Source organism: Fundulus heteroclitus, chromosome 22, assembly GCF_011125445.2.
Source record: "Fundulus heteroclitus isolate FHET01 chromosome 22, MU-UCD_Fhet_4.1, whole genome shotgun sequence".
Lineage (NCBI taxonomy): Eukaryota > Metazoa > Chordata > Actinopteri > Cyprinodontiformes > Fundulidae > Fundulus > Fundulus heteroclitus.
In genome coordinates, this window is record NC_046382.1 from 14,519,334 (window position 1) to 14,533,071 (window position 13,738).

Here is a 13,738-nt window from a genome sequence, read left to right on the forward strand (position 1 = left end):
GTGTACATTTACGCGCTAACGTTACGTGGCCTCCTTTAGACACAAAGGCCCGACAAAAAGGAACTGACGTGTGTGTTTGCAACGTGATAAAACGTGAAAACATGGAAGAAGCATTGATACCTTTGGTAATAAGTCAGCCTGCTGGGAGTTTTAGTTCACTCGCGCTGCTGCGAGACTTCTCAGGCCAGGTGCTGAGGTCAAGTCAGAGGGCAGCGGTGCCAAGAGTGAGAGTTCCTTTTAAGGGAAAAGGCTCTCACCAGGGGGAAGCACTTTGCTCCATCTGCTCCCTGCAAACATTTTCTCTGCTGTTTGCACCCCCCACCCCCCCACACCCCTTACACACACACTCATGATACTGTCAGTAGCAAACCTCCTCTGTTATTTCAATCAGTCAGCCCAACATTTGCTCCGCTGAGCCCAGCCACCGTGAAGGAGTGGTGGGTTTCATCATCTGCTGGTCCCCTCCTAGACAACCGGCCCACACTTGTCACGCCTAAGCCGCTACGCCTCGTTTCAGCTGTGACCTGCTCTGTGACAACTGCTCCTCTGCTCCGGGGGGGGTAAGGAGCAGGCTTGGAGTCGGGGTCCGTCACTCCCGGACCGACGGGGATACCGTGAGCCTCCGACGCGCGCTCCTCTCCGTTCGTCGCCTTTGTCGTGTGTGCTGCTGGCGCATGAGCCCGACACCTTCGGGGCTAGAACCTGTTCCTCGGGCACTTCAAAAGCGGAGGTAAGGGAGAGGCAGCGTGGGAAGTGTGTGCGTGATTCAGATGAGAGGCATTACCTCATGGAGGACAAGCTGAGACTGAAGGGGTCTAACCGAGGTGACTAGCGCTGACGCCGTTGCTCTCTGCCTTTTCTGCTCGGGTTCAGAGGGAAGTTTTGACAGCCAGGCTTTACAGCCCCCCCTCTCTCCGCTCCCCGTTCTGTCACTCCTGACAGAGAGAGAGAGAGAGAGAGAGAGAGAGAGAGAGAGAGTGAAGAGGTGGTGACTTCATCCCTTCTCCTGACAAACCCTTCTCTCCCCCTCCTTTCCCTTTTTTTTTTTCTTCTCCCAATACTTTTGCGCAGCGCAGTCAGGCAGCATGCCAGTCCTCCTCTTGCTGCGCTCCCTGGTTATCAGGCTCCTCAGCAGCCGACTGGCGGGCTCCCTGGCACAGTTCCTCAGGAGAAGCCTCTCGACAGGCGCTGCCCACCTCGGCACGGCGCTGCGGCACGTCTGGGAGCGCGTTCGATCCCAGGAGTCGAAGGAGGCCATCCTGGGCTGCGTCCTGTGCATTCTCAACATGCACAAGAAGGTGGAGAACTGATCTCCCCCTCCCTTTGCTCTCTGTTTCGGCTTCCTCGCAGCCGAGCAGAGGCCGGACAGCTGTTTCAGGAGAGAGTCCGAGAAGGGATCCTGTTTTGGACACGAGTGAGTTTGATTTTCCGCCGGGATGTCGGAGAGCATCGTGAGGAAGGTGCAGCCCTTCACCATCGGGACCAGGCTTTCCGTTCCTTCTGTGACCAAATGCCAGGAGTTGCCCCCGAGTTGTCTGCCCGGCGAGGCTCTGGATAATTGTGTTTTACAGCACAACTTGAACTCGCTCTACCTCAGCAGGTCCCAGGTCCGTGCACATGGCTCCCATCTTGTGTTGCCGATCGTTGACCAGGCAGCCCCCATGAAACTCAACCCGGAGCACGTGGCGGCGGAGGACCACCTGAACCAGAACGTCGCCTCTCCCTCCGCCGTCTCCAGATCCATTAAGAAGATCACGATATCTGCGAGCAAAGAACAATCGGACACCAAGACGGGTCTGGGACCGGCCACAGGCTCCTCGTCTGGAAACAACAACAACAATAACAACATCAGCAGCAGCAGCAGCAGCAGCACTCTAGATCAACATCTGCCAAGGATTGTGGGAGTGAGCTGTGAAAACAAGCCCCACTCTCAGTTTAAGGTACAAACGACGGTATTACTTGTACTCACTGATGTTCTACATTTTTCAGAAACAGATAAATCAGTACAATTTAATCTGAAAATATTCAATATTTATGTTAATACATAAAGAAAAGCAAGAATAAAGTAAGAACATTGAGAGAAAACATTTAGTTACCTTGAAATAAATGTTTATCCAAAATAAGACACAAAGATTTTGGAATTATCTTTTTAAAAATAGCCAATAAAAAAGTTTACATAGGTTTTATTTTGAAAAAATATCACAGACAATTTAAAAAAAAACTTCACATAAAAAGTAAAGTAATAAAAGTAACAACATTAACTTAAATCAATTATTAAAATTTGCTATACATTAACAAAACATAAATGAAATAATTGTTGACAAAAATTAATACCTATGATAATAATAATAATAAAAATGTTAAATTAATAATTGTGAGCTATAAATAAATATGTCATTGTATCATATAAATAAAAAGGAAACAATTTTACAAATGACAATCAAATATTACATTAATATAATAGATATATATATTATGATTATATAAAGCATTTGTCGTAACATGAGTGTAATGCAGTTTTGAGACTTTCTTTGTCTGTTTTACCCTCTTTTCTTTAACAGTGTGTTGAAAATTTTTACTCTTAACTCAAATTTGACTTTTAGGTTTTACTCAGCAAAGAGGGCAGTGATGAACTTCAGCCTGCGCAGGGACAAGCTTGGACAAAATTAAACAGAAAGAAATCAATCGAGGTACGTTCACTTTAATTTAACACATGCTAGAAAAACATTCATCTGTTTTAATTTAACAAATATGTGCGCAAAGTTCAAACAATGAAATATTCGGACTCCCACTGTGATTTTCTTGTTCTAAATTCAACATTTTTACACATGAAAAAAATATATATAGGATTTACCGAGCATAAACAGACATCAGAAAAGACAGCCATGGACTTTTTTAGGGGTTTTGTTTGTCAGTAAAGAATTTAAATCTCACACTGGAGACATATTTCTTGTGAAAGGTCTCATAAAGGCTGATTGATTTCATAAAACTGTGTCTTTGCCAACATTACAAAATCTCTTGGCGTATGTACTTTGAATATCCACAATAACATTTAACTTCTCCTGTCAAGTTGTAGTTCAATAAATGGACCTCTCACATTGGGAAAAAGACAAACCTGGCAGTGTGTTCTTTAAAGTGGCGTCAAAGTGCATGTTGAGAATGAAGTGCCCGGCTTCCACAGGTCTGGAAGAGGCAGGGCTTACTGGAAAACATGAAGTCAGGGAAGATGTTTCTAAAGAAAAAAAAAAAAAACTCACTGAGGTGTGTTAAAACAACATATATATATATCCTCAGCTATGGCATCATTTCCCTGTAATCTAACAGATCATTTTGTTTTCTCTCAGAGCAACTGGTGTGTTTTTCTTCCATTCTTGTGTTGTTCATAAAAAACTGTGAAGCAAAGAATTGCTTGTAAAAAAAAAAAAAAAACATTTTTTGTGTGTGTGTGTCTTCACACACATGATGAGTTTACATGAAACTGATCCGGAGCTGTTCGTTCCTGCTTCCTTCTTGTGCCCAGATGTTTCCTGAGGGGAGAGAAAGAATGCCCTAGCCGCCACTGTTACTGCGCCAGCCTCGCTCAATTCAATTCAATTCAATTCAATTCAATTTTATTTATATAGCGCCAAATCATGAAACATGTCATCTCAAGGCACTTTACAAAGTCAAGTTCAATCATATTATACAGATTGGGTCAGATTATACAGATTGGTCAAAAATGTCCTATATAAGGAAACCAGTTGATTGCATCAAAGTCCCGACAAGCAGCAGTCACTCCTGGGGAACCGTAGAGCCACAGGGAGAGTCGTCTGCATTGTACATGGCTTTGCTGCAATCCCTCATACTGAGCAAGCATGAAGCGACAGTGGGAAGAAAAACCACCCATTAACGGGAAGGAAAAACCTCCGGCAGAACCGGGCTCAGTATGAACGGTCATCTGCCTCGACCGACTGGGGTTACAGAAGACAGAACAGAGACACAACAAGACAGACAAACAAGCACAGAAGCACACATTGATCTAGTAATCTGTTCTACATTAGATGGTAGTAGCGGGTGAGCCGTCTTCTCTGGATGATGTCACAGTTAACAGAACGCCAGACCAGGTGTACCTACTTATGAAGAAAAAGAGAGAGAGCAAAAAGTTAAAAGCTGAAATGACGACAGTCATTTCAATGTAATACAATGCAAAACTGGAGAACAGTAGACTGAAGAACAGTAGAAATCAGTAGAGTGAGAAAATTAGACCCTGATGTCCTCCAGCAGCCTAGGCCTATCACAGCACAACTATAGAGATAGCTCAGGGTATGAGCCACTCTAACTATAAGCTTTGTCAAAAAGGAAAGTTTTAACATTAGTCTTAAAAATAGATAGGGTGTCTGCCTCACGGACCAAAACTGGGAGTTGGTTCCACAGGAGAGGAGCCTGATAGCTAAAGGATCTGCCTCCCATTCTACTTTTAGAGACTCTAGGAACCAGCAGCAGACCTGCAGTCTGAGAGCGAAGTGCTCTGTTAGGAACATACGGGGTAATCAGAGCTCTGATATATGGTGGAGCTTGATTATTAAGGGCTTTATACGTTAGAAGGAGAATTTTAAATTCTATTCTTGATTTAACAGGAAGCCAATGAAGGGAAGCTAAAATTGGAGAAATATGATCCCTCTTGTTGATTTTCATCAGAACTCTTGCCGCAGCATTTTGAATCAGCTGAAGACTTCGAACTGCATTTTGTGGACTTCCTGATAGTAAAGAATTACAATAGTCCAGCCTTGAAGTAACAAATGCATGGACTAGTTTTTCAGCATCACTCCTGGACAGAATGTTTCTAATTTTGGCGATATTCCGGAGGTGAAAAAAGGAAACTCTGGAAACCTGTTTAATATGGGATTTAAATGACATGTCTTGGTCGAAAACAACACCAAGATTTTTAACTTTATTACCAGAGGCCAAGTTAATGCCATCCAGATTAAGGGATTGATTAAGAACTTTATTTTTTGAAGACTCTGGCCCAAAGATTACAACTTCTGTCTTGTCAGAATTTAAATGCAGGAAATTTAAAGTCATCCAGCTTTTGATGTCATCAAGACATGACTGCAGTCGAAGTAACTGATTGGATTCATCAGGATTTATGGATAAATATAGCTGAGTGTCATCAGCATAACAGTGGAAATTAATCCCATGCTGTCTGATAATTTTGCCAATCGGAAGCATATATATAGTAAATAGAATTGGTCCAAGGACTGAACCCTGTGGTACTCCACAAGTGACCCTAGAGTTTGAGGAAGATTTATTATTAACATGAACAAACTGGAATCTGTCCGACAGATAAGATTTAAACCAGCCTAATGCTTTTCCCTTAATCCCTACAGTATGCTCAAGTCTTTGTAGGAGAATATTGTGATCAACTGTATCAAATGCAGCACTGAGATCTAACAGGACAAGTATAGACACAAGTCCATTATCTGAGGCCATGAGAATATCATTAGTGACCTTCACCAGAGCTGTTTCAGTGCTATGATGAGCTCTGAAGCCTGACTGAAACTCCTCAAGTAGGTCATTACTTTGTAAATGTTCACATAGTTGATTAGCAACTACTTTCTCAAGAATTTTAGATAAGAAAAGAAGATTAGATATAGGTCTGTAATTTACTAACTCATCTTGATCAAGAGATGGTTTCTTAAGTAAAGGTTTAATAACAGCTACTTTAAAAGCCTGTGGTACATATCCATTTACCAAGGATACATTAATCATGTCTAAAATAGGACCACTGATCAGAGGGAATACCTCCTTAAACAACTTGGTTGGGATTGGGTCTAACATACAGGTAGAAGGTTTAGATGAAGCTAAAATTTTAGATAGCTCAGAAAGCTCTACTGCTTTTAAACAGTTCAGACACTGCGCAGGTTCTAAGGATTCCTCCAATGCTGCCTCACTTACTGAGGATGAGGTAATCATGTTTGGGAGGATGCCAATTATTTTATTTTTAATGGAATCAATTTTATTTATGAAGAATCCCATAAAATCATCACTGCTAAGAGCTAAGGGAATGGATGGATCAACAGAGCTGTGGCTCTGAGTAAGTTTGGCAACTGTACTGAAGAGAAATCTAGGATTATTCTTATTCTCCTCAATTAATGATGAAAAATATGCTGCTCTAGCTCTGCGAAGGGTCTTGTTATACAACAATAGACTGTTCTTCCAGATTAGGTAGGATTCCTCTTGGTGTGTAGAGCGCCATTTTCTCTCCAATTTCCTAACATTGTGCTTCAAGGAACGCAGCTCTGAATTAAACCAAGGAGCCAGCTTCCTGTGAATAATCACCTTCTTTTTCAAGGGAGCTACATTGTCTAATGCAGAACGCAATGACGAAGTCATACCGTTTACAAAGACATCTATTTGTGAATTGGAAGAAACAACATTGCTGCTATCTGCAGGGCATTTCTGCAATACGGAGGATATTAAAAAGGGGACAGACTCTTTAAGTTTTGATACAGCATTATCCGATAAAGATCTACTATAATGGAACCCTCTTTTGGGGGTGGAGAACTCAGTTAGATTAAACTCAAATGTTATTAAAAAATGATCAGATAGGACAGGGTTGTGAGGAAATACTGTTAATTCTTCACAATCAATGCCATATGTCAGAACAAGGTCTAAAGTATGGAGCCGAGAGTGCGTCGGTTCATGCACATTTTGAGCAAAACCAATTGAATCTAGGATAGTTTTAAAGGCTACACTAAGGTTATCACATTCTGTGTCAACATGGATGTTAAAATCACCCACTATAATAGCCTTATCAGTATTTAACACCAAATCAGATAAGAAATCTGACAACTCATCCAAAAACTGAGTGTAAGGGCCTGGTGGACGATACAAAACAACAAACAGAAGAGGTTTTATTGCTTTGCAGCTTGGATGAGGGAAACTGAGGGTTAAATGTTCAAAAGAACTGTAGTTATTAATTGGCCTGGGACTAATTAATAAATCAGACTGAAAGATAGTTGCCACTCCTCCTCCTCTTCCCACAGATCTGGGAATGTGGAAATTTGAATAATTGGAGGGAGTTGACTCATTTATACTAACGTAGTCCTCTTGTAGCCAGGTTTCTGTGAGACAAAACAAATCAATCTGTTTATCAGAAATCAATTCATTAACTAACAAAGTCTTTGGAGGGAGAGACCTTATATTTAATAGACCACATTTAGTTGTTTTATTTTTAGGTTCAAGGTGAACCGTATTGATTTTTATTAGGTTTTTATGATTTGTTCCTTTTAGATAAGTTTTTGATCTGTTAAGTTTTGGCCGTGGGAAAGACACCGTCTCAATAGGATAATGGATGGGTAACAGTACAGAAGCTGCAGAGAGGTGTGTTAAACTACGGCTCTGCTTCCTGGTCTGGACCCTGGATTGTCAGCATTTAGGAGGACTAATAAATCCGGCCAGATTTCTAGAAAGAAGAGCTGCACCATCCAAAGTAGGATGGATGCCGTCTCTCCGGATCAGACCAGGTTTTCCCCAGAAAGTTCTCCAGTTATCAATGTAGCCCACGTCGTTTTCAGGACACCACCTAGACAACCAGCGGTTGAATGATGACATGCGGCTAAACATGTCATCACTGGTCAAATCAGGCAGGGGACCAGAGAAAATTACGGAGTCCGACATTGCTTTAGCAAACTCACACACCGAAGCAACACCAACTTTAGTGACCTCCGATCGGCGTGATCGGGTGTCATTACCGCCAGCGTGAATAACAATCTTACTGTATTTACGCTTATCCTTAGCCAGCAGTTTTAGGTAAGATTCTATGTCGCCCGTTCTGGCCCCTGGCAGGCATTTAACTATGGTCCCTGGTGTCTCTAGTGCCACGTTTCTGACTATTGAGCTCCCAATAACCAGGATCGGCTTCTCAGCGGGTGTGTCGCTGAGTGGGGAAAATTTATTTGAAACGCAGACGGGTCGGTGGTGAACTGGGGGCTGAAATCTAGAGCTATGCTTCCTACGAACTGTCACCCAGCCGGCCTGCTTACCCGGCTGCTCGGGTGCTTCTGGAGGACCACTAAGTGAACTAACGCTAGGTCTATGTGGCTCCGCGCTAGCAGAGGGGCGGCTATCAGCTGGTCTTTCCATAGCACGGAGCCGGGACTCTAATTCTGACACCCTCGCCTCCAAAGCTACAAAAACACTACATTTATTACAAGTACCATTATCACTAAAGGAGGCAGAGGAATAGCTAAACATCTGACACAGAGAGCAGGAGATAAGGGGAGACTTAGTCAGAGACGGAGAAGCTGAAGTAATAGTAGGAGAGGAAGCCATTGTGGAGCTAAGGCTAGGCTAGGCTAAAGCTAGGCTAGCGCCCTTCTACCACGCCAAGAGAGCAAACCGTGAAACACGAGGAGTTCCCAAGCGTGATGTGCAGCAACAGAAAATGTTTTAAAAGTGCTTATGTGTTAGAAACAGATGTTACAGCAAAGAGATTAAAGATAAAAGCGAGAGAATCTGGAGCAACAAACCGTTGCTCACGCAGTGAAAACAGGAAGTGATACAATACGCCTTACCGCAAACAGGAAGTGACGTCACAATACTCTCTGGCTGGTGCTGACAGTGGAGCTTTGTTTGGGGACAAACCCGCCACACGCTGCGATGTCTTTAGGACAGGGCCGGCCCAAGGCAGAACGGGGACCGAGGCAGACTCTGATTTGAGAGCAGTGTCGGTTCTTTTATGAAGCCCAGGCTGAGCGTGCCCCTACTTCTGCGCCCCTTATATGGTTTCTCCCCTCTAGCTAATGTAAATAAAGGTTCCGGATTTGTTGAAAAACTGTGAAACAGCCCTTTAGTTTAATGAAAATTGTGGCTAGCCATACTTTCAAAAAATGCTTAGACTGTCCGTGAAGCAGGGGCGCACAATCTTGGACATGCAAACGCTGTATCCAATAGAAAACTCGGGGTGCGCTTGGTGAAAAGGAGCCCTGGGCAGGGTTACTGTTCAAATGAGCTCACCAGAGTAATAGAAACAAAGAAAAAGAACTACAGACATATTTAGCAAACTATCATGAAACCCTTTTTGAATTGGTACACATTACACAGTCATCAATTTTATTTAAATCCATCATTCATATAAATGTTTTATTTGGTAATTTAGCTTAGCAAATCTGCTTTTTCGAAAACATCGATTTGCTCTTCTGTAAGTAAGTAAGTAAGTAAACTTTATTTCTATAGCACTTTTCACAGACCAGGGTCACAAAGTGCTGCACAAGTTTATAAAAAATAAATTAAAACAACATACAGAAACAGTAAAACACAGTATTGAGCTAAAAAAACAAGTCAATTTATACCTCCATTAAATCAATTTCCACTTCCCTCAGTTTCTTACCTTGAAACAAACCATTTCGTAATAACGCACCCAAACCATGACCTATCCAGCTTTACTTTTCACAGAATTTAATCATTTAAGAAAATGCTGAAGGGATATTGAAGGAAAACCTGAATTCTCGCTCAGAATGCAAGGGTTAAAAATCAGGCACTCTTTGTTGCCCCCTGCAGGGCTGGAGGCCCAATGCAATGCCTTATTTTGCTTATGGCTTCAGACTAGCTTTATTTTATATCAAAAAGGTATAATTATGTCAGATCATTATAAACATCCTGGTGTTTGAAAGTGGAAAGCAGGAAATAATTTCCACTCATATCAACAGGATGATTTATGTTCAGTTTTTTTCTGTTTGTTTTTTAGGTTTTTGTGTGTGTTTTTTTTTAAACTGTTGCTACAGTTTTAACAGCTGTGCATCTTGTGGTCATGCAGATTTCAGCACCTGACGTGCAGAAAAAAGAGGTTCTGAGGAGAGAATGCCATCAGCAGGATGAAGCGCTGGCAGCTGCTAAAGCTCACACTGAACGCTTCACTCAGCAAAACTCTCTCTTCAACAAAGAAGCACTGCAGGTAAAACATGTAAAGCAAACACGTATTATGAACTTTATATGCTTTTTGTTCTGTACCGAGCGCCTCTTAGAACGTTTGGATCTTTATGTGAAAAAATTCAGAAGATGTAAGGTTTATACAAGACATTCACTTCACGAAAGCCTTTTTATTAGCTTATCAGGATCTCTAATCTCCCCTGATGGAAAGAAGGTGCCGTAAGTTCATCTCAAAAACATGAAGTAATGCTTCTGAGATTAAATCAGAAAGGAAGCTGCCTTCCGCATGACCCACTAGTGGGAACAAAATATGTACTGGTTCTTATTTTGTCTCAAAGAACTGTGTGAGCCAGGCTCAGCCGAAGGAGGGAGGGGAAGCCGCCACAACCAATTATTTAGGGATGAGATCATTGTTTGGCTCCATCTCTTCACGCCTATGGCTGAGAGAAACTCAGCCAAGCAGCGCAACTGGTTGTGTTATCTCACTGCAGCATCCCCTTCAGAGCGCACACAAGATATTTTCATGGGGTTCGACACAGGGACCTTCTCTCCAGCGTTTCTCATCAGATCTCCGTCGAGCAACCGTTCAATCGATAGGCAGTTGACTCCCAAACGCAGGAATTTCATTTTAGACGTGTCAGCTGAAGGGAACATGAGGTATTGCTGTGCTGAAAGCAGCTCTGAAGCACATTGTTAACGTTAACAAGCTTGAGCAACTTCTTTTTTTTAGTGTATGTGCTTTTTATTTTGATGATGGGAGAACAGCTTGTTTTGCACTGTTTTAGATGAAAATGTTTTATTATTGCAGCGTCCCGTTGCTCTGAAAGTGGAAGTGAGATTTCCATTCAGAGACGTTTAAAGGCCCCTAATGGTTCACGCTAAGAGGGAAAAGCAGGTCACCCTAATGGACAAACGTATCCTTTTCTGCAGCTGCTCTGCAGAACATCTCGACTTTCACCGCATTACGTTTCCGCGATAGAAAACAGCGGAGAAACCTAAACTCCCACTTTAGTTTAAGCCAAGTCGTGTTACTTGACGGCTGAAAAATGTATGTAGTGTTAGACGTTTTTCAAGGGGAAAAGATTAAACTTGTTAAAGGGGATTTTTTTGTCCTGACTTTTTCCAAACAGAGATTTTCAACTGGGTTTGTACCTCTTGTCCACATCCAACCTGTTTCTTTTCTCAAAAAACATCTGAAAATTACAACAACAACAAAAAAAACAACCACCTTCCAAAGAGTTATTAAAAACTGGAGATCATGGCGGAGGCTGGAGAATGACGCCACACCTGAGTTAGTCTGAGTGACTGTGCTACCTTCTGTTAACGATGCAATCCAGCAAAAAATATTTTATCTCCAGTTTATGCATTCAAAAGTAAAGGAACGTGTTCGCAGACAGAACCTGCAGAGAACAATGTGGGCCTTCGGATTTCATGCAAAACATGACTTGAGAGATTAAAATCGTTCATCCATGTACATTTCAAACCATATAACCACAGCAGGAATACTCAATATGAACTCAGGGACAAAGGAATTAGTTGCAAGTTGGGAAACCTGTAGAAATTGCTAATTGTTTTAATGCTGACTACTGTTGCTCGGATGTCACTTCCCATTGTGCGCCCTGACTTCAGAGACAAATAAATAAATAAATAAATAAATAAATAAATAAATAAATAAATAAATAAATGAATAGTAGCTTTCACAACTTTTTAAATGCGAGGCATCTATGTTGTGTGTTGAACTTGCTTGAAGAATCACAGCTGTTCTGGTTGTTATTTATTCTATGCTGCGTTCTAACAGGAAGGAAGTGTTTATGTGAGCTTCCGATGAGTTGTTTCACAACAACCCGCTGGCACGCACAGAAAATCTACAACCTCTGGCTAGTAAGCATGTTTCTTCAGCGCAGAACGGGGAGATTTACTTTGTTGCCGGATGGGATTGTCAAGCATAACAATTAGCAACTCCCAGCATTAACCCACTCGTCTCTTGTGTAATGTCTTTAGCAGATATGAGCTCCAACAACTCATTAAAAAAATTTAAAGAATCAACACAGGAGAAAGAAACAACGATGCAGAGGCCCGCTTCACACATGCTACCGGTTGCTTCTGCTCAATAAACAAAACAATAATGAAGTTGTTTTTATAGGTTACTCGTCATCTGACTCGCTTTGTCCTGATCATCTTTTCATTGAACTTAAAAGTTCAGCTAAGGATTTAGGGCAAAGCGTAAACTATGTCAAAGACAACAAGAGCTGCATTGGTTTTGACAGAAACTTTAACGGCTCTAGGCTAATTCGTCCTCCGCCAATACGAACCCGAATTTTGTGACCTAAGTCATTTTGCTGTGTTCGACTTCTGTGTCCTACTCGTTAATCAAATCACTTCGTAACATAATAATCAAATATTCCATTTCAGCTCATTTCTCTTGGTAGCAACCAAATAAGCATTTTCAGGAATTATAGCGATAGATGAGAACAGTGCTTAAAAGAACAACACCCCTGATTAAATCTAAATAAATCTGTGCCACCTGCCGACTGTCTCTAACCACATTTGCCTACTGAAGTTTAGTTTAAATCATTGATCTGAAGTAAAAATGGGTATTAATCGATACATAGTTCCTACGAACTATGTTTTGACCGTTTCTTATCGTACACAAAAAGTGAGGTCTGAAGCGAAAGGCTACAAAATGACCAACACCAGTCTTTGTACTCGAAGTTCTGATTTTCCAAATTCATGTTCGGAAATACGACAAGCGTACATCCAGATTATTGGAATTTCAACAGGGAAAGTCGGAGCTCACGAATCAGCCTTGAGTTTTGCATCCAATATGGCTGCAGTGCAACTACAACACAGTGAAAGTTTCCTTTGTAAACTTTTTATTAGCGCCTCTGAAGGATTGTTTCTTATTAAAGCTGTTTTACACATGGCATACTACTGAGAACATGTTCCTTCAATGTTTGGACGCGTAAAATGGAGATAAATTTATTATCTGCTTGTATTATGACAAGTAGTTAGAGGAAATGTGGGATTTACTAATTGTTTTTAATGCTAAGTAGCGTTTAGAACCTGCTCAGTTCAGTTGTGACTTCACTCTCACATCTAAGATCTGCTCCTTTTCTTTTATATTATATTATATTATATTATATTATATTATATTATATTATATTATATTATATTATATTAAATTATATTATCACAGCGTGTTTTGATTGGTAGAGGCTGGCACGCTTTTTGGCAAACTGAGAAAAAAAGCATGGTGAACTAGGGCCTTTTTTTTTTATTGTGCTCAATGTTGTGAAACTTTCAGTTTGGCTAAAGTGTTTTCTCAAACATTTATTTTGGCGGTGATAATTCAAAGCAGACAACTTTGCTTTCCATTTCTTGTGACTAGAACCAAACCTAATTGCACATTTTGATAAACAGTCCATTGTTGCGGAGAGTGGAGAGGAAGAAACAAGCGAATCATAGACTTCCTGCATGAGGTCATTATAATGCCATGGGAACCATTGTGACCAGATATGGCCAAGCCTGTTTTGTCAAACTGCTTTCCCTCTGTTCAACACAGCAATATTTCTACTGCCTGGGGGGGCTTTGTAAAGTTAATAACCCCCTTTCTCTGGAGATGAGGAACATCACGCTTTTAATCATTCATGTGTGCACTGCTGATATCAGAACAAGGGTAAAATTGTCTCCTTGTTTGGTCCAAAGCTTTATGACTTAGTTATGACTTTAACCTGTATTTGACAATCTAAAGCGAGGTTCTGCTGACTTTATCGGTGTTAAGGTTCATGTCGGATCAGCCTGACAGGAACAAGAATCAAAGCTGATGTAT

At 41.4% G+C, this 13,738-nt stretch overlaps 2 protein-coding genes across 8 annotated transcripts in view; both read left to right on the plus strand.

Moving 5' to 3' along the window:
- Nucleotides 1–736: 736 nt before the first annotated feature.
- On the plus strand, nucleotides 737–1,326 carry LOC118557014 (protein myomixer-like). The gene has a single exon (XM_036125876.1). The coding sequence runs from the start codon at nucleotides 1,086–1,088 to the stop codon at nucleotides 1,308–1,310; it is 225 nt and encodes a 74-aa protein (XP_035981769.1). The 5' UTR covers nucleotides 737–1,085; the 3' UTR covers nucleotides 1,311–1,326.
- A 3-nt stretch (nucleotides 1,327–1,329) lies between these two features.
- The window catches only part of LOC105916020 (spectrin beta chain, non-erythrocytic 1), a 57,344-nt gene continuing 44,935 nt past the window's right edge, over nucleotides 1,330–13,738 (plus strand). For all 7 annotated transcript variants that reach the window (XM_036125868.1, XM_036125870.1, XM_036125874.1 and 4 more), the window contains exons 1-3: nucleotides 1,330–1,940; nucleotides 2,604–2,690; nucleotides 9,797–9,934. In XM_036125868.1, the coding sequence (XP_035981761.1) occupies nucleotides 1,437–1,940; nucleotides 2,604–2,690; nucleotides 9,797–9,934 (729 nt within the window). In that variant the 5' untranslated portion in view covers nucleotides 1,330–1,436. The remainder of the gene's footprint in view (nucleotides 1,941–2,603; nucleotides 2,691–9,796; nucleotides 9,935–13,738) is intronic.

Coding starts and splice junctions, on each gene's coding strand:
- LOC118557014 (XM_036125876.1), top strand. CDS start 1,086: ATGCCAGTCCTCCTCTTGCTGCGCTCCCTGGTTATCAGGCTCCTCAGC.